The 21,026-nt window shown below is 36.4% G+C and overlaps 1 protein-coding gene and 1 long non-coding RNA gene across 9 annotated transcripts in view; one reads left to right on the forward strand and one right to left on the reverse strand.

The window, feature by feature from the left end:
- The window catches only part of trpm3 (transient receptor potential cation channel, subfamily M, member 3), a 227,348-nt gene that overhangs the window by 158,208 nt on the left and 48,114 nt on the right, over positions 1-21,026 (reverse strand). The window contains exon 1 of one of the 8 annotated variants that reach the window (XM_069187307.1): positions 1,019-1,478. The exons of 6 other annotated variants lie outside the window; for them this stretch is intronic. In XM_069187307.1, coding sequence (XP_069043408.1) covers positions 1,019-1,108 — 90 coding nt within the window. In that variant the 5' untranslated portion in view covers positions 1,109-1,478. Of the gene's footprint in view, positions 1-1,018; positions 1,479-21,026 lie in introns of those variants that run through there. One more of the 8 variants, XM_069187306.1, reaches the window with a different exon arrangement.
- On the forward strand, positions 9,766-11,160 carry LOC107079936 (uncharacterized). Its single transcript, XR_001480830.2, has 2 exons — positions 9,766-9,837; positions 10,847-11,160. It is a non-coding gene; the product is annotated as an uncharacterized lncRNA (long non-coding RNA).

Raw genomic sequence — 21,026 nt, forward strand, 5'->3', positions numbered from 1 at the left:
TCTGTAAGCAGAACCTCTAAAGTTAAAACACTATTAACGGGACACAAGGCACTAACATCACCTATATTTTAGCACTCAGCACAAGACCAATTTTATCACACTATTAGCAACTGATAGCCTTTTTCTGAAACTACGAATGGTTCATAAATTCCAATGGCAGTCACATTACAAAGTAGCAAGACATCTAATCAACATTTCCTCAGTCCCCTTAAAACCCCTTCTGTAACTATAGAGATTTTATAGACACACTAGCTACTCACTAAGCAGATTTAAGTGGATCTTAATAACATTATTGTAGTCACTTGAGCTAATTCTCATTGTACCTAAAGAACAACCATCTGCTTCTCCACTGTGATGCCCATAAAGTAATTTTGTCTATCATCAATGGAAAAATACAGGGTATAGGATGGAAAAGATTAACAAGAAAAACAGTTAAGTGCTCAGTGCACATAGAGTATCTGTAAAGACAGTTACTGTACATACTGTATGAATGGAGTGGATCAGTGTTATCACTATCTTGTCAAGAAATAGCCTTTGTTTGGTACATGCAGTATCTCCATTAAAACTAGAAATACAAAACAGACTGAGGAAGATGGAAAACAGATTTCTTTAGATTTTCAGGTGCATCTGGCCAGCAAGTATAGTACCTTCTAACTAATCTGAATATGATGTACAGTACTTCATTTATAAACACACCCTGCTGGCAAATTGCCTAATTGTCTCATACATGTAGAAATGTTAATGTTTTAATGGAAGCCATCTGATTAAACACCATAGTAAGTTCAGTTCATTTTGTTATAATTTACACAAAAGGACATCTTTAAAACAGAGATCCCCAGCAGTCTTTAGGGACAAGTGCAATCAAAATGCTACTATGAAGAAAACAAAGAGCAAAATAAAAGGGAAAGTATTTTAATTTATCCTGGTAAGCACATGCAGAGATAATCACAGGTTAGTAGAAACTATGCAGCTAAGAAGCCCCCCAGTGAACACATGTCCAGGGAAGCTTCGCTCGTACCTTGAGAAGCCGGACTGATGGGAGGAAAGCCGCGTGACAGAGCTTCCGAATGGTCCAGTTCAAAGGCCGGGGTGCATCCAGCTGATTCATGACCCCCCCCTTTTAAAATCCCACTTCCAGAAAGTGTGAGGGATCCTTGTTGGCAAAGAAAGTGAAGGCACCTCTGCCACACCACTCAGTTTCCCATGACTCCAATTTGCCATCCACAGCTCCTTCTCCACTGCAGGACAATCCAACTACAGCAATGGTATCAAAGTAAAGTGCCTCTGATCCACCTCAGGAAAGCTGCCTCCTCTCTCCAGAGCAGCTGTGCTCACGCATACCAAGCAAGCAGGCTCACGAGAAGCGAGCAGTCTGCGGCTGTACAGGGGAGGGCTGCGCTGTCTCTAAGACGAGAAGGGACAGCCTCCCTCTCTCACTGCAGAAAATGCCTGCGACTGGCAATGAAAAGGGAATCTTCTCACTTTGCGTGCTCACAGGTCAGCCTCTCAGGTGGCTGTGGGCTGCTCGCTCAGTGAGCGCAGCCAGCTGATTTCAGTCTTTTTATTCATCTGCTATTCACCCTGTGTCTGAAGCAGCTATTTTAAGGTGGGAAAAAAACATGAAAGGAAAGCAGCATGGATCTGAGATGGATCTTTTTCTTCTTCAAAGCTTGCTACTTTAAATGTGTTTCGCAAACCATGGGGCTTCCCTAAGGAGTAGCACACACCGATTTATGGGGACTACCAGTGAGAACCGTGAAGACATCAGGCGATATGTATTTTTACAGTAGCTTTTCAATATGTCCAAGGTCACGGTTGATCATGGAAAGTCCTCCTGACCCTATGGTGCTTCTTCAAAATGTTACAAGATTTTTGTCTGTGAAATGTGTTGCCATTTTTTCATAGCATGGACCTTCTAAAATCAAATTATTTTTTCATGCTTCAGAATTTCTTGAATCAGAACAAGAATAGAATTTTTACCGTGTACATCAGGGGATTATGGCAGCACTTTCCAAAATTAAACTTGGCTTTCATCCATGCACATGATGCTCTGTCACAGGCTGTATATTTGAGATGTTATTTCCGTATTTCCAAATCACTTTAAGGCATCATTTGTTTTTTAATTGCTTTTGGAATTCATTTTGTTTAATCTTTGAAGCATATGCATTAGTAGTAAAACAGAATTTGTACCATACATCTCTGTGCCTTGTTAACATCTGATTCTCCAGATTTATGTTGCAGGATTTCTACATTAATTATTCATAGGACTGAGCATCTGTAAGAAAAATCACTATGAATAATACAAAATATCAACATTAAAGATGGTATTTTTGTTCCACTCAAAGAAAAAATAATTCTGATGGCATACTGTATGACAAAAAAAATGCACAGAATTGTGCAGGTTGTCATCCAAAGAAAGCTCCACAGCGGAAAACATTGTGTTTATTTTCTTCTCTTTTCAGTATGGAATAAACCTTTACTTGTTCCTAATTTTATTAATGATAATTTGAAAGAAATACAAAATGTTTTTTATTAAAATTCTAGTACTGGTGTTAAAAGCAATACCTAAGGTAAAAACATACACATATCTAGAATGCCTATATAGGCATACACTTTCCACAATTGAAAAGTGGAATAGTGCACTACTGAAATTAAAAGAAAAAATCTTAATTTAAATCAGACACTGAAATATTTGACAATTAATGGCAATTTCCTCAATATGTTGCCAATAGAGTTACGAAAGAAGGTTGACACCATCAAATTTGGATTTGAAAGCTCCAATATTGACATAGCCTTCAATAAAAATAAAAATAATAATAAAAAAACACAAAAAAAATCTTTCATGGTCAGGAAAGTATGCAACACATCGGGAGTATACTGTTTGTGATTTTTACACACCTAATCTGTATTGCCTACACAAGAGCATCGTCTGAGTTAAATTTGTTAGAAACTCTAAATGTAGGTTAAATACGTAAAACCTTTCTATCATTTTCATGTTTAACAGTGCAAAAGATTGATGAATTTAAAGTTCACTGCACTGCCACACAGCATGAACAAAGACAAGGGGAAGCAATGAGAATCTCCCAGGAAAACAAAGGGATAATAAGTTATATAATTATAGTTTTAAATCCTTGTCATTTATTAAATAAAGTTATTATTACTATTACATGATGTAGTATGTGCATCATCTATATTTCACACCCACCAATGTAAGTCCCAGTCTGCCACACCTTAATTAACGAGGTTGGGGTGCTGGATATGTTGGGAAGCTTATTTGACTGACTGACTGATTCAATTTAGCTGTGCAACCTGTCAATTAACTGCTTAGGTGGCAGTGTTCCATGCTCATTTTGGACCAATAATGAATGTAGTGAATGCACTATTATAAAGAAAGCACCATTTTGTATAAATGTATTCCAGATTTTTCCTAACTCAAACAAGACCCAGCTTGTCACAGTATAACTATCAACAGTCAATCAGATTTACTACTTCCTCCAGACTACCACAGCAGAGATAAAAACAATGCCCATGCCTCCTCTGAACAGAAGAACAAGCTACAAATAACATGCCACTGGTCAAATAACAGTGGTCCATGCCACTGGTTTCATTTTCTAGTAGATGATTCATCCATGACATTCTGTCTCTGTTAACACTGAAAACTCACAGGAGCCCAGCATAAGGGTCACGGACAATCTGAGAATACCATAGCTACTGTAACTTAAACCCATCCAACCCATGCACATACTGTACTGCTACTGTGCTGCAGCCTGGCGAACCTCTGTCAAAAGTCAACTCATGACATTGATATAGCTCATGCTTGAGCAGCTGATGTTTGGACCACAGGGCGTCACCTCCAACCCGACACCAGTGGGTGACTTAAAAACCAAATGCATTTATTTACTGTAGATTGCAAATTTGAAAATGTTGAAAAAGAGCTGTCATTCATTCAGTGGTTGTGATCTCTTTATAGTTCTATTGCACCACTAATATTGTTAAATGTAACAAAATAACTAGTTAGAAGCCATCTATTTAGTTTGGTCTGAGGACTTCAGTCAGCTGATTCTTAGAAGAAGCCAAGGTACAGTTTCAGGTTACAGTCAACCACCTAAATAAAACTGGTTCTCAGTTCTAAATTCTCTTCCTCATAGTTTCCATTTGTGTCATCTAGTTTGGGTTTCAATGTTGATTCAGAAGAAATCCACTGGGTTGTTACTGTTGTGATTCGAGGTCCACCCACTGTACGGGTGACTGCGAATGGGCAGGTTATTCTCTCCTGGAGAATGTGGTTCCAGATAAGAACTACAGAGGGCGCTCCTACTCTGTCCTGTCCCTAGTTTCCTGTGCTTTGCTGTCCTTCCGGTGTCTCTCTCTTTCTAATATATTTCGTCCGTGGCCTGAGAGCGTAGGTTTCTATACGGCAATTCCAGAACTCTTTGCACTGCTGAGCCCAGGCTAACTCCCTACGCATAGGGTCTTTTTCCGCTCTCCTGTCATTCCACGGTTCGTCCCTTCCGACTTCAGTGACAACCATCTCTTCTGAACGTGCTCTTAAACCCCTCAATGTATGAGATATTTCTGAGCCAGGAAACGTGCTGTACGTGGTTGCTCCTCTGTTAACTGAATCCAGAGCGATATCATTTTTTTTAAAGCGGTGGCAATAATTGTACATTCCATTTTAAATGGGGTCTCACTAGTGCAATGTGTAATTTTAACATAACATCTCTTGTTTTGGAGAGGCACTTGCCCATTCATTAAGGAAACTGTATGGTCAGATTCTCACCATTGGATCAGATTCTTCCTGGGTATGACATCACTTCATGCATTATCTTTTACTTGTGGCTGATAAGGTCAATACAGGATCTGCACACTCTCCGGCTGGTAACGTGTCAGCAGATATATGGACATGTACTGCCTGTTGTGATTATAATTAAATGTTCTCATGATGCTTTGTTGTTCTGACAACTTCTCACAACTCTCAAAGTGCTGAGCTCCTTCCAAGACAATCTCCCTCCATCTGGTTTGGCCATGAGCCTTATTCTGCAAAGATTGTTATTGATGTTGCATTCTAATCTGTTTGCGTTTACTGTATCTTTGAAACGATTACTCTGTCCTTCTCTGGTGTGATTACTGGCAAAATATAACCTTCCTTGAGAACGTGGAGGCTGACATGACCAAACCAACAGAGCATACTATATGATCATACTGTAGCTTGTGGTGCGCACCTGGGAGAGCACCTTGAAGTTGATATACCTGTCGTCTCTCTTCATACTAAAATGTTGGTAATATGATTCCAGTAAATGTCTTTTGTGTTTTGTCCCCATTCCAAACAATAAAGTGGGAATGATGACTGTTTAGCAGATAATCAGTTTTGATGTCACTATCCTCAATTCCTTGTGTGGTCAAAGACTGCATTTGTAGATTTCAGCTGACAATTCTTCTTCAATATTAGCCAAATACTGCAGACAGCTGACAAAGTATTTGTCTGCCATTTGTTGTGAATCCAAGTTGATGGTGTTCAGGCATGAGCATTTGGATTTTGCTGATGGAGAACCTACTGTACAGTAGGTCTTCTGACTGCTAAGGGTAACTCCCATCTTCTAATGTTCTACAGGAAGTTTGTTCGCAATTATCTGTGTATCCATTTGCATCAATGCACATTCCTACAACACTGTCAGTACACTGGAATTCAATGACTGAAGCTGGTTTTAGTTTTCAACCGGAGTTGCTGGCGATTAAAGCATTTACCTGTCTTTTAGTACATACTGTACATACCAGGCAGCATCTACGGTGCTGATGTTATTTAATATACAACAATGTAATTCCTCAGACTGAAGCATGTTGTCGATTTCTTTCTTGGAAAATGTGAGTGGAACATTAATTTAATGCACCAGCCATTTCCCCCGATTGAAATGTATTCATCCTAACATGTAATTCCATAGATATTAATGAACATAGCATTGGGATAAACACACTTCATCACAGGTGTTGCAAACAGTGAAGATTACATCTGCATTCAAGAAAAGTGAACATTCCAAATTTATTATGGGAGTATCAAAATGCATCTGACACAGAAAAAAAAAAGAAGATCCATCAAATAAAGAGAGAAAAGGAGCATAAATTCTCCCAAATGAAAAACAGCTCCAAAACAGCAAGTCATTTGCCTGCTGCTTTTTTATAGGTTTATGTCATGCGTGTTGGGATTCTCCAAATGTTAAATTGCATTTACAAAGTGTCCATGGTCTCTATATTGGTATTCAGATAAGCTATGGATACCCTCAGAAATAAAACATTCTACAACAAAACTGTCACTTAATTTACAGTGTCATTATTTTCTATTATTTTATAATGAACAATATCAGATACTTCAACAGAGCATGTTACAGAAAATGAAAAGACCAAATCACTATCACTTCATACTTCACATTTCCCAATACTGCAAAATTGGGGTCAAAGGACATTATGATGGTTTTATGCCAAAATAAAATTGTTAAATTCTACAACATTCTGTCACCAATCTTATTATAGCATTTTAAAAAACATCTTTGTGGCTTTTCTCTTGCAGAAGCACATCACATACTGGAGCATCATCAGAATTAAGTTCTGGTACTTGTTAGTTATCAGTATTATTTAAGGAAATGTGCAACAATCTCTCTGAAGAGGTTGCAATGGGGAGCTACAAAAACAAGTAGAAGTTTATTCTTTACCTAAATACAAAACAAACTAAGAATGTTTCAGATGCGAAGCCTTCTTCAGATGTGTAGAGATCGAGCGGAAATATGAGGTGCAGGGAAGGTGTGGGCCGGGGAAGATCAAAAAAAGAAAATGAAGATGGGTACAGATTGCAGAATGCTGCCTTCTACACCACACTCACTTTGGAATTAATTGCCCAGATCTCCATCTGTTTATCCTCCATTTCACCTCCTCTATCTTTCCTCACATGTTCTTTCCTTTTTCTTTCTTAAAATAACCCCGCTGCTCTGTTTTCTTACCTCTACACACCTGGAGAATCTGCATCCAGAACACAGGCATTTTTTTTCTTTTTACTTCTCACTCTGGAATGAACCACCAATTGTTTCCTAAATGGAAGTAGGATCACCGCTTCTGTCCACATACTGATGTATGGACTGCTGTGATCATAATCCAAGTCATGCAAAGCACCAACTGTTTCTTCTGCCTTCTAGCCTTCCCTAAGCAGTAAATTTAACATTCTTGTCAGTTATGGGTGTGTTTCTCTATGCTTGCCTGGGGAGCTTGAGGGTGTATTTTTCTGATGTTTCATACAAAACATTTACAACTTCCCTTGGTGCTACAATATTCTCGGTCAGCTTCTCAAAGGCTTGAAATGCAGCTGTAAAGCACATTAAATAGTAATGGTAAGCTGAAAACCATGCCACTGTAGATGCATTCTGTTTGTGTATTATATGGCTGCAATATAGAAATGTTACAGTACATTTAAGTCATTAGTGCAACGTTTTATAACCTTTAAGTATGTAAAATAAAAGAAGCAAAACAGACAAGCAGCATTTATGTGATATTTAAAAGCATCAATAATGATAAAAACAGTTTCATAAACACCAGCAACTCCTCATTAAATTCCATGTTTGTATCTTAACTGAGCCAGATAATTTATTACACAAATACAGACTAGAACTAAATATATATATTCCATAAAATTAACAACAGAATGAACGGTAGCTGAAACATTGCTGCTTGTGACCTTACTACAATTCACAATGGTGAAAACAAAATGTTTTGATGCAGACATGACGCACAAAGATGGATACCAGGATCAAAATCTCAGCAAAAATTAAAAATGAACAGAAGCCCAATGCAAAAAAAATAAAATACAGGAAAGTAACTGCCTCTTATTGTGATCTGCATGTGACTGTCATTAGTTTGTACCAGTTCACTGGTGTGTAGTTTGATTACTCTGTGGTTATTTTTCTATTCTTATTTAACAGAATTAATATACAGATTTATACCTCAATGGAACCTGGATTTTTTTGGTGCTATTGTGAAAATTTTATTGTGAAAGGATTATTGGAATTGTTCACACTCACACTCACAGAAAGCTTAGCATATTTATACTGTATAAGATATTCTATCTTCTATACAATACTCGCAATGATGCTTAACTGAAAATGATGGCTTACTTTTTCAAAACATAACCGGGACAGACCACAAAAGCCTGCAGCATTTTTGCTTCTTTATAAATACACTGACTTCACGACTACTAATGGTGACCTTCCACTTTCGCATCACAGTGGAGTGATAACACCTGCTCACCTCAGGCTCCCCAGAGCTCCATTCAACTTACAGTACTGTGGCATCTCACCAAGCTCAGCCCCTCCTTTATCCACAGTAGCTGCACAGTAGATGGACCGCTGCTTATTGCCAGTAAAGGAAAACTCAACAATGATCCTTCAAAGACAGATTCATCACATTCATCAGTCTTCAAACAGGAGCCTGGACATGGTACAAAATCTGCATACAGTATGACTACAGCTATTTCTCGCATCATCACTTTCTAGGCATCTGTCAGTGCTAACAATTCGCAAGGTTAGTGTTTATAGCACATCTCTAGTTTGACTAGTCACACAATGCAACTCCAGCAAAAAATAATTAGGACAAAACTAGATACTGGCTGCACTGTCATTAACTATGAAATAATCTTAATAATCTTCAGGCTGTTAAAGTGCTGACAGAAAAGTAAGATTATTAAATGTAATTGTGCATGTTACTATAACACTGATTTTCCAGACATTCAGGCCTTATAATTAAGGTAATTAATTGATAATTAAGTGAATAACTGAAGTATTTCAAAATATGTCTTTGCTGAATTAAAGTGCATATTCACATGATGATTTTATCCGATCATCTTCTATGATTTATTCATTTTTATCAGTCGAGCAATCAGTATTACTTTGGCATATTGCTTGGCATAGTACAGTTCACAGTCTGCTTTCCTCAAAACAGATATTGGTTAAAACGCAACACGATGCTGCATTTCTCATATCATTCTGTCTGAACTGCCACCACTCTGTTAAAACCATGTCATCTAAGACAGGACGATAAAATTCATGTCATTTAAAGTCACAGAACACCAACATTTCATGCAAACCTAATTTATTGTTGCGTTTTAAATATTACATGTGTGTGATACACAAAAAGTAGACGGCCCATATAATGAAGGTTGAATAAAGCATACGTTCATAAACTGTTGTAGCAAAAGGCACTCAAATTCATAACGACCATTAATGTTTCAATAACTTTAAGATGAGGTTGTTTGCTCCTTTGTTATTGCTTAATGTTAACCCTGCTAACAAAACACTGTATGGTAGATTTACTAGAATATAAAATTGTTCTTTAATTTTGTTTTGCATGAATGTCTTTAAGTTTGACTGTACTTGTAATGTACAGGAGATTGGTTGTAATGAAATTGTGTATGTCTAGAGTGGGTTAAAACCGACTGTTTTTAGAAGTTTCCTGGAGTTTTAATATTAGTTCCAAGGTGAAATTAAGTTTGAACTTTCATTGGCGGACAAAAGTGATCAAATGGTGCAAAATCTCAAAAGTACGGTATAGTACATATATATATGATCAATAATCACAATAATTGCCCTGAATAATTTTAAGGTAAGAACATCACTAAGGTGTTTTAATAATACATCAGTTTCCTAGTAATACTGTAATCAATCTGATGCATATTAACAACAATTGTTCAACCATGCATTTTCAAAACTCCTTTATCCAATACAGGGCGGGGAAACCTATCCCAGCAAGTACAGATGCAAGGCAGGATACACCCTGGACAACAGGATGCCCGTACATCATAAGGTACACACTGACACACATGCACTCACTCACATTAGGATCAATTTTCCCAGAAGCCAATTAACCTACCAGTATGTCTTCAGATTGCTGGAGGAAACTAACGCACCTGGAGAAAATCCAAGGGAACACGGGGAGAACATACTGTAAATATTTGTTCAATTCATGTCAGTTGGAGTCCCAATGTACTTCTCTAAACACATACACACCCTAAGATTCAAATATAAGAAAATACGATAGGCTACAAACGAGAGGGGGCCATTTGACTCAAATGGACTGATAGTTCAGTGGTCAGTGAATTAGCTGTCCATTTAGAAGTTAACTGTATGAAGGATATCACTCAGTCATTTCTTTAAAGAAGGCCTCCGCAATATGGCTGAGTTCCACACCTCACAACACTTTGTGTAAAGAGGTGCTTCCTGTTCTCATTTTAAATGCACTTTCACAGTTTACACATGTGTCTTCATGCTTTACTGTTGATTCTGAAGAAGACCGCCAAGTTGACTGAGTGGTTTAGAATTCTGAATACTTCAGTCAGGTCCCTTTCAGTCTTCTGTTCATGATTAAAACATTTCGGCTCTTCGGGTCAGTGTAGGACTTCTTTAAGCCTGGAAATGTTTAGTTTGTCTTCTTGGGACTGTTTCCAGAGCTGCAATATATTGGGGACCAAAATGCTAAATACTGTTATAAATAAACTGTGCATTGTTCAGTTTAACATGCCATAACATCTCTTTGAAATCTGTTTTCACTATTTACAGGATAACTAACCTTGCCTTTTTTATTGCTTCCCTATGTTGTTAAGAAACTAGCAAGGTTAGAAGATCTAAATATTTCTTTATTAAGTAGCCTATTTAAGCTCACCATTTATTATTTGCATCCGTCTTTCATTAAACTCAGCTGGGAGCAAAGCCTCTGAAGTATTGCCCAGGCATCTGCAGTTTCTCGTGCATGAACTGATTGGTTCTCAGGCGATGTAAAGCAAAGAAACACAAGGAATTGTTTAACTCTTCTGAAGGTGCTGACCCCCAAAAGATGAGTCATCCAGCAGCACCCAGGAGGCTCAGCAGAGGAGAAAGCCCAGCCAGGTGGCTCAGAGGAGCACGATGCTCTCAGATTCCAGCTTGGCGTGTTAACGGAAGCAAAAAGGTGATGTGAAACAAGTCTCTTTACTGAAAAGATGTCAGACACATATAATAAGTTTTCCCCTTATTTATCATAAATGTACCATTGATGAACTGAATACTACGAACTAGTGATTTCGGCTGAAGAGGGGAGCCCCTCCAAATCGTTTCTTGTTAAAAGAAACTGTTAAAATGCTGAAAACAAAACTCAGCACATGACTTTGAAAAGCCACTTAGAGGTTTGGTACTACATTGAGTCTTGAGACAGGACTGCAGGAGTTTTCAGTGATGACAAGAAATGCTCCAGAAATATAACATAGCCATTTAAAAGGACTTTCCGGAAGCCCTACCTAGAGAGCCCTCTGACATGAACAGTAAGCGGTAAATGATACAGTATAGTACAAACATTTAAAAGACAGACCAGCAAGGATCCTGTGGTGTAATCAAATGTGAAATCACTGCAGAATTCATGTGTGTTCAGCTCACCAGCTCACAGACCTTTGATCACAAACTGCAAAATAATCCTGCAGAAAAACAGGTGTATGTATGTATTCTTGTGCTCTGCCTATTAAAGATCCGTAAGTGTAAATGATAATTGAGTAATTACCGTAATCTATAATAATAAGAAACATAAATAAAAACGAACTATAGTTATTTCACTTTTTTCTCCCAACATTCAGCTGATGTTCAGTCATCTTGGATGCCGAATGCTCTTGGGATAAATTGTAATAAAGAAACTTCTAATAAATATTAATATCACTGCACCGTACATTCATACTCTGTGACTCATGAGAGCAAAAAACATACTAATTTTAATTCCCAAAGTGTTATTTGCTAATTAATTTAAGAAACCATGCCTCAGGATTGATGATTTCGTAGCTTTGTGTGATTAGAGATTTTTTTGCATTATTTATTTATGCATATTAAAATGTATGTTCATAAACACATACTGTACCTTAGATAAAACAGGCACATTTAGTTCTTCAGAGTACTGACAAGAGACTTGTAACCAATGACTTCTGTATGAACTTTTAATGTACTTGTGATTTCTTTTTCATGCATCTAGATAAGAAAATAATGCAAGGTAATGGCTTGATTTTGATCAAGGTCAGAGGTTTATATATGTGCATATTATTTTACTTTATGCAGGAAAAACTCATACTCTGACATAAAAGTATACAAAATGGATCCTGTCTAAATAGTTAACAATTCAAAACCAAAACCATATTCATGATATAAACCAGTAAAATCAATAAAAATAAGCAGTAGTTTACTGTTCCAGTCAATCCTTTTTTAATTTACTGCAACAATACTCTGGTCTGTTCTGGTGTGGTATAGTCAGAAAGCTTGAATTCAGTATATGATTGTTTCAAATGTTACATCAAGAAGGATTTGTTGAATCCATAACTGACAGATGATAATAAAATATTGTTATTTGTTGTTATACTCTTATTATTTCAAAATATATACACATGGTATAGTAATAAAAAGGTGGCCTTACCCTGGCAGAACATTTATTTCTAAATCCCGGGCAAACAAAAGTATTTGAAATCTGGCATTAAAATGTAATTAAAGATAGTGTTAACAGCAATCTCCATTTACACTAAGATTTCCTTCAACATCAAAATCTTTTCCTTTTAGCAAAAATGAACAAGACTTAAAAGAAAATGTGTGATTTCAGCTTTGTGCTGAGATTCTTATTTCTTTGGTCAAAGGCTAATTTACCAGAAGTATTTCTCACAGTAGGTCATAATTTCTGCTATTGTAGATGTTAAACACTCTGCATTGAATTATATCCATTCACATTATATTCCATTGTTTCGGGGCTTGTGTTGCATTTACAATCTGAGAACAATACATCCAGCCATTACAAGTAACAGAAATAAAAGAATGGTTTAAGTCTATCAACAGCACTAGCTCACATTAGCTGCCTATAGACTGAGAGGCACAAAAAGCAGAAATTAAAAACCCATGGCATAATTGATTGTAACAGATACTGTTAAATCTTGAAAAAAGGTTTATCATTACCCTCAAGGGAATAAGAAAACATAAGTAGGCATAGGGGAGCCCTTAGTGATAAGTTATAATTCTAAATGTCACAGTCATGGCTAAGTTAGATTCCTGAAATGAAATGTTAATAATAGAATATTAATTTGGGAAAATAGCAGAAATACAAATCAGTAAAAAAATACATCGATGCAAAGTGTTGTTGACCCATCATAAACATAAAATTGTAAATAGAAATAATGCGAAAAGCAAAAAAATGTTTATTCTTTCCAGTACATCTTCTTAGTATGTGAAATAATCATAAAACCATTTAAGGCATCATTACAATATAAAGACCATCCAAATGAAAAGAAAATACTCACTAGTACTCCATAATGTAAATATACTGTACATATATTTTAAAATAAATTATGTTTATGTTTGTGTTTCATCAATTATATTTCATGATACACATATTATGCATTGGGGTATGCTTTGGAAAGTAACAATAAGTGGAGTAGGAAGGTGTATCTGAAACTTCCATGTAAAAACCACAGATATGGTTCATGAAATGATGCAGTTAGCATGTTAATTATGGAACTAAGTTTGAGTGTACAAACATAATCTATTGAGCAACAAGCCTAAACAATGAACTGAAAATCTGAATCTACTGACATGAAACACTTAATACAAAGAAATCCAGTATGAAATGAGCCCCTCATGTATACAAACAACCAGAGCAGTTTAATTAAGCCTATTAAGAATAACTTTGCTTGCTCAAAAGTGTGGCATACTGTACCTGATTTTAAGTGCAAAGCTTTTTAGTTATTAAAATATAGACACGTGACTCATATAATCCAATTGTTTTGTCCGATGGTTTTTGATATTTTTCTCTTTATGAAAGAAAGAAGAAGGGTTTTCTTCTTTGTGCAGAGTTTATTGAGTTCTGCCTGTAGCAAACTCAGCAGAGCTGAACACATAATTCCCTCTCTGAAAGCAGAAGGAAATTGCTTACTTAAAGGTTTCCCACATCAGTCAAGAAGATTTTTTTTCTGGCTATGAAAAATGAATAATTATGATTGTTTTTGTAAGGGTTTGTTGTTATCTTCATACACGGATTGCTTGGCAATATTGCTAGATGTCAGTAAAATAACAAGACTGCATGTATTCAATGTACAGTAATTGTATGGCCATAACCAGGTTTTGATTTTGTAAAAGTTAAGACTGTGTTTTGCATTGTATTGTTAACTATATTCTGAAATAGTAAAGAATGTGAGGACCTGGACATAAACATACACAATAAGTGATACTAACAAGTTTTTTAATTACAAACAGCAATCTACTGACATTTCTATCGGAAGAAATAATACTGTCCACTAAAAAGGACTATTAGAAAATTTAGTTAACATTCTTACTGTATATTTGTCTATGGCATATAATTTTCAAAAACTCCAGAAGATCCTAAACTAAAGATCCTTCAAAACCTTTGAATTTTATAACATGGTGGACGTTTATCAGCTGAAACAAATGTCTTGCTCACTTGTAGACAAACAAAAGCCCCTGTAGACATAAACCTGGAATACTCAGTCTTTGATGTTTCAATAGAAATCAGATAACAAGGATTTGATCACATTTACGTAATATTATATTTCTTTCAAGAACTGTCTGGTTCAAATCCTTGGATCAACAGGGAAACCAAAAGGGCTAGATGGGCAGAAAGCTGTCAGTGCATTAGTCCCATCGTGATGGTATCGTCAACAGATTTCATCTGTAACATAAACAACTTGCAAACACCTTTTCACTCACTTTGCAAGATGCCTTCTGAAATAATAGCTGGTGTACTGGGATTTTGAAGTTATGTCCCGTTATTCCCAAACTGTATTTTAGTTTCAGGAAGAAAACTGTGCTCCTAACCTCATGCATAACCAAGGTTCAACTGCTGTTGTTGTAAATTCATTTGCAACCATAACTTATAAAATAGCTGTAATATACAGTATAGCTGTAATAAAACAAACCCTTCACATACAGGTTGCATTACTGAAGGTATGAGATGAAGAATAAAATATGACTGTACTGTCTAAAATGTAAGTTGTTTTAACTTCTGTATGCTGTCTATCTGTGCTCAGGCCACACTGCGCAATTCAAATCCTTCACATGTACACAGGGGTGTAATTTGAGTGAAGAACCATGGCTTTGAGGAAGGAGATAAAATATTACTAATAATTCTTCACAAGAGGGGGAAGCTGCCAGGCAACTCAAGAGTTCAGGCTGCAGTCAACAAACACAAAATGGCAACTCTGGTAAAGAGTGAGGAGATGAGGGAAAATTACAGTACTTCCTCTCTGGCACTCAAACCGATTTCAGATTCACAGCATCTTTCCATTTCAGATAACACCACAAAATCATGTCTGTGCAGAGCAGATATCACACAGAGAGTATTTCAAAACCCTGTTCAGGAAGATTGTGGAAATGCCCACAAAATTTATATTTATTCACTGTATTTGTCATTGTAGCTTTTATTCATGACATATTTTTACATCCTTTACAGGCCTGAGTATTGACAAGTTCAAGTACAGCTGTGCATTTCCAATTATGAAGCAATATCCACATTTATTGTGGTATCACTTACTGTACATATACATGTAATACAATAGAGACTGCAGAGAATATAAGCTGTATGTTATGTTTCAGAAAGATACTCTGTACCCTTGTTAAAGACAACTGAAAAAATGGTATGCTATGATAAAAAAGTGTGTAATGGATATAAATGATTTTCTTCCTTCTAATACTCAAAAGAAGCACTTAAGGTATTATCTTTTTTATGGCTGTTGAGATGTCCTGTGAGCTAAGCCTTTGTATTATTTCTCTGTGCAATTTCCTGGGGTGTTTCAGTATGAAATACCTGTTTTGATACTATAGATCATATCATAGGGGTTTTGACTCTCATAAAACAGTAAGTCACAGTTATTTACCCATCACCTGTTTCCTCTTACAGACCTTGCCCTGGGCAAGCCTACTGAAAACCTAGAAAGGGAATGAAACCTAGAAATTCCACTGAAAGGCCATTTCAGTGGCGCGTAGAGGAGTAAGAAAATGGATGCACTTTGTGTCTAACTATAGCAGTATGAAATAAGATTTGCAATTCACGATTAAAGTATCTCCAGTAAAAAAACAAAACAAGATAACGCAAAAAAATGAATACCCTTTTAAGACTGAAAATATTTTCAGAAGAACAGAAACTGTACGTGAAATAGAACAAGGACATGACTGAAACAATGAATAGGGATTTACAGTAACTCATCGCAGCTGTTGTTCACTATAGTTTTCAGGAGTTAGTGGGATGAAACTGTGTGGGAGATGCGTAGCAATGCTTTTCTTTTTTCTGTCTTTTTTAAACTAATATGCAACCTTGACATTAGCTCGAGATCTGCAAGTCTCATATTGCATCTCAATGCCTCCCACACATCTGTGGCAATTTCATAGTCAGCATTTGTGCACACATCACCTTTACATATAAATCTCTTTTCCACTTAATGATGCATTTTGACAGTTTCTGACCCACCATTTAAACTTAACTTCAAAGAGCCCTGGTATGCTACATAAACAAGGTTTAAGCATAAAAAACATTGGGATTTCAGGAAAAAGCACCAGTGAAGAAATGTGTTCATTCCTTTCAACACTAGATGGTGCTACACCAGTACAATCTAATTGTTTCAATTAAGAGAGATTGGAATGGCGATGAAAAAAATCCCATTCCTTTTGCCTAAACCCATAATTCAGTAGCACTCATACCATGCCTACAGACTATACAAATATATTATTTTCATATTTCTGTATGATCTCTAACTCAGAAACTATTTGACAATATTTTTCCTTTCCCAGGACCGTGAACAGTAAGTTATCATTGTAGATTTAAATTAATATAAATTGGTCGATTTCTTTCTCTGCAATAAGGTAGTAGAATTCAGATAAAGTTTTAATTAATTGCTAAGATTGCAGGTCAGTCAGGTATTTATTTAAAAAGGATTGCCATATTTGTTTTTAGTTGAATAATGAGGCCTCCTTCTGACAGTATTACAGTGCCTTGCGAAAGTATTCGGCCCCCTTGAACTTTTCAACCTTTTGCCACATTTCAGGCTTCAAACATAAAGATATACATTTTTTATTTTATGTGAAGAATCACCAACAAGTGGGACACAATTGTGAAGTGGAACGAAATCTATTGGATTTTTGAAACTTTTTTAACTAATAAAAAAATGAAAAGTGGGGCGTGCAAAATTATTCGGCCCCTTTACTTTCAGTGCAGCAAACTCACTCCAGAAGTTCAGCGAGGATCTCTGAATGATCCAATGTTGTCCTAAATGACTGATGGTGATAAATAGAATCCACCTGTGTGTAATCAAGTCTCTGTATAAATGCACCTGCTCTGTGATAGTCTCAAGGTTCTGTTGAAAGCGCAGAGAGCATCATGAAGACCAAGGAACACACCAGGCAGGTCCGTAATACTGTTGTGGAGAAGTTTAAAGCCAGATTTGGATACAAAAAGATTTCCCAAGCTTCAAACATCCCAAGGAGCACTGTGCAAGCGATCATCTTGAAATGGAAGGAGTATCAGACCACTGCAAATCTACCAAGACCTGGCCGTCCCTCTAAACTTTCAGCTCAGACAAGGAGAAGACTGATCAGAGATGCAGCCAAGAGGCCCATGATCACTCTGGATGAACTGCAGAGAACTACAGCTGAGGTGGGAGAGTCTGTCCATAGGACAACAATCAGTCTTAAACTGCACAAATCTGGCCTTTATGGAAGAGTGGCAAGAAGAAAGCCATTTCTCAAAGATATCCATAAAAAGTATCGTCTAAAGTTTGCCACAAGCCACCTGGGAGACACCCCAAACATGTGGAAGAAGGTGCTCTGGTCAGATGAAACCAAAATCGAACTTTTTGGCCACAATGCAAAACGATATGTTTGGCGTAAAAGCAACACAGCTCATCACCCTCAACACACCATCCCCACTGTCAAACATGGTGGTGGCAGCATCATGGTTTGGGCCTGCTTTTCTTCAGCAGGGACAGGGAAGATGGTTAAAATTGAGGGGAAGATGGATGCAGCCAAATACAGGACCATTCTGGATGAAAACCTGTTGGAGTCTGCAAAAGACCTGAAACTGGGACGGAGATTTATCTTCCAACAAGACAATGATCCCAAACATACAGCAAAATCTACAAAGGAATGGTTCACAAATAAACGTATCCAGGTGTTTGAATGGCCAAGTCAAAGTCCAGACCTGAATCCAATCGAGAATCTGTGGAAAGAGCTGAAAACTGCTGTTCACAAACGCTCTCCATCCAACCTCACTGAGCTCGAGCTGTTTTGCAAGGAAGAATGGGCAAGAATTTCAGTCTCTCGATGTGCAAAACTGATAGAGACATACCCCAAGCGACTTGCAGCTGTAATCGCAGCAAAAGGTGGCTCTACAAAGTATTAACGCAAGGGGGCCGAATAATTTTGCAAGCCCCACTTTTCATTTTTTTATTAGTTAAAAAAGTTTCAAAAATCCAATAGATTTCGTTCCACTTCACAATTGTGTCCCACTTGTTGGTGATTCTTCACATAAAATAAAAAAATTATATCTTTATGTTTGAAGCCTGAAATGTGGCAAAAGGTTGAAAAGTTCAAGGGGGCCGAATACTTTCGCAAGGCACTGTACATATTATGCACAGGCAGTATCTTACTTAATTTGTTCTTTTCAACAGCAGTGGGAGGACAAGGAAGTAATAAGAAAAATTATACTGTTGTTCAGAAAGGAACTTTTTCTTATTACTTATTACTCTCTGTACAGAAGATTTCCACTGGAAACTGCAACAGAAATCAATCAGCTCTAGAGACTTGGAAGATTACTGATTTGAGGACTCATAAACGTTTGTGAAATCTGATATAAAAATTGTAATTTTCCAGTGAAAAGTAACTATAAAGGCTGATGGTGTGCTCATTAATGAATGAAAAACCTTGCGATATTAGTACTCCCAGTGACAGATGTTTAATCTAATGACGGCTTCTTTTTTCCTTGTTATATGTTTTATAGTCATTAAAAAGATAACAACCCTAATAGATATACTATTTACTTAATTATTTTATAGCAAATTGATTTTAAAAAAACACAGGAATCCCATTTTTCCCAATGAACAAAAAAAAGAATTAGCAACTAATCTAAGGCTTAAGGTTTTGTATACCAAATGTAAACTGCACAAACACAAGCAGGCTGACTTTTTAATATGTTATTTTTGTAAACTTTTTACAACCAGAATGTTAACACAATTCTGTAAAGACAGTCACAATAAACACCTACTATAACCACGATAACAGCAAATTCACTACTCAAAAGGCATTAGATATACATTTTATTCACTGAATTAAATTCAGGTTTCACAATATGTATTTGCAAATTATAGTGTTAAAGTTGGGTAGTTTGCAATCTTCATTTATGCTATTTTAAAACATTTTTTGGTCTGGTTTTATTATAATTACATAACATAAATCAAGTACAGCAGCAGATCAAATCCAATTGCCATTACATAAGCAACTTTCTTCTGTCTTTCAATTAATACAAAGAGCTCATTATACTGAATCCCTACATTATTATCTTGGAAGAGTGAAATGTGTGAACCTATTCCTGTTATTTATTTAAACAGAATCAACTTCACTGCTTAAAACTTTATTCACTGAATTAGGAGATTCTAATAGTGGTGTTATTGAAAATCCATACCAGCAGTATTACAAAGAACTATAGAACATGGCTGAATCATTCAGAACGTATTAAATGTAAGTTTTGTTCAGTACATTAGCTCATTTTGACTAATAATTTTCTATAATTTCAATTTATGCAGTATTCAATGGTATTGTTTGTCTGTCTTGATATATCTTTACTTAGATACAGTAAGCATTGAGATGCTCAAATTTGAGTGATATAATTAAAGCAGTACCACAAGGATTTGTATTAGGACCACTGCATCATTTATATTAATCTACAGTAGATTCAGATGTACTTTATAAACTTGTTAACTTGGAAGGCCTGTACCAAAAGAGGAGAAGACAGCAAACAGTATGTACTGCATTTAGGTGAAGTCAAAGGATTATGTGCAGGTAGCATTAAGCATGTTGAATACAAACTACGAAATGCTGTGTTGAAGAAGCTATTTAAAGCTACTTAGTAAGGAACAAATATTGTACGTCCTGCTTATTTAGAGAACAATGTAATTGTGCCACGTTCTACAGAAAGGTCCCAGACTCCTGGTCAGGACTGGGATTTCTACTTGCTATAAAACTCATCTTGTTGTTACTAACGGCTAATGTTGTTGCACGTTGGTGCCCTTCCGTTGGGCTCTTCTTGATGTGACAACATTCTAGATGAACAATGTACTGTCTTAAAACTGCTTATGTAACAGGAGCTTTTTTTTCGATTTCGAGAATGCAACAGTCATGCCATGGATGCCCTACTTGAGCCAAACTGAACTTGATGAGATGAGCCATCTGGGGCTCAAAGACCAGTGAACAGGCACGTGGTGCTTGTCTAGGTTGTATAGAAAATAGGACAAAATCCCACAAAAGACAACATCTGAGACCTGGTGCAAAATTGCTTACAGAGTACCCACCCATAAAAAGGCTGACAAAACAGTAATTATAACAATAGTTACAAAACAATAAGTCTTACTTCTATTACGTATATGTTTACAGAAACAATTTTTAAAAATATTATTCTAGTTAGAGCTCAAGTACAGGGTCATCTTTAAGATGATCTAGCATAATGTTGTAACAATACAATCGTAGGCGTATCAATAATATTGGAAACAATAAGAAGACTTAAACTTGAGAATTATCTGAACATAAATAAAATTCTTGAGCATAATCAACATGGATTTAGAAAAGATAGGTCTTGCTTTCTCTTGTTCTTAGCATACCATATCATATGTCTGTTGTTCTCATTTACTATATACTTACAGGGTTTCAGAAAGCTTTTGGTAAAGAGTCTCATAAAATATTAATGATCAAACTGTAGGCAACACATTTTCAAGATAATGTATGAGTTTG

This window comes from Lepisosteus oculatus, chromosome 3 (assembly GCF_040954835.1).
Source record: "Lepisosteus oculatus isolate fLepOcu1 chromosome 3, fLepOcu1.hap2, whole genome shotgun sequence".
NCBI classification, from domain to species: domain Eukaryota; kingdom Metazoa; phylum Chordata; class Actinopteri; order Semionotiformes; family Lepisosteidae; genus Lepisosteus; species Lepisosteus oculatus.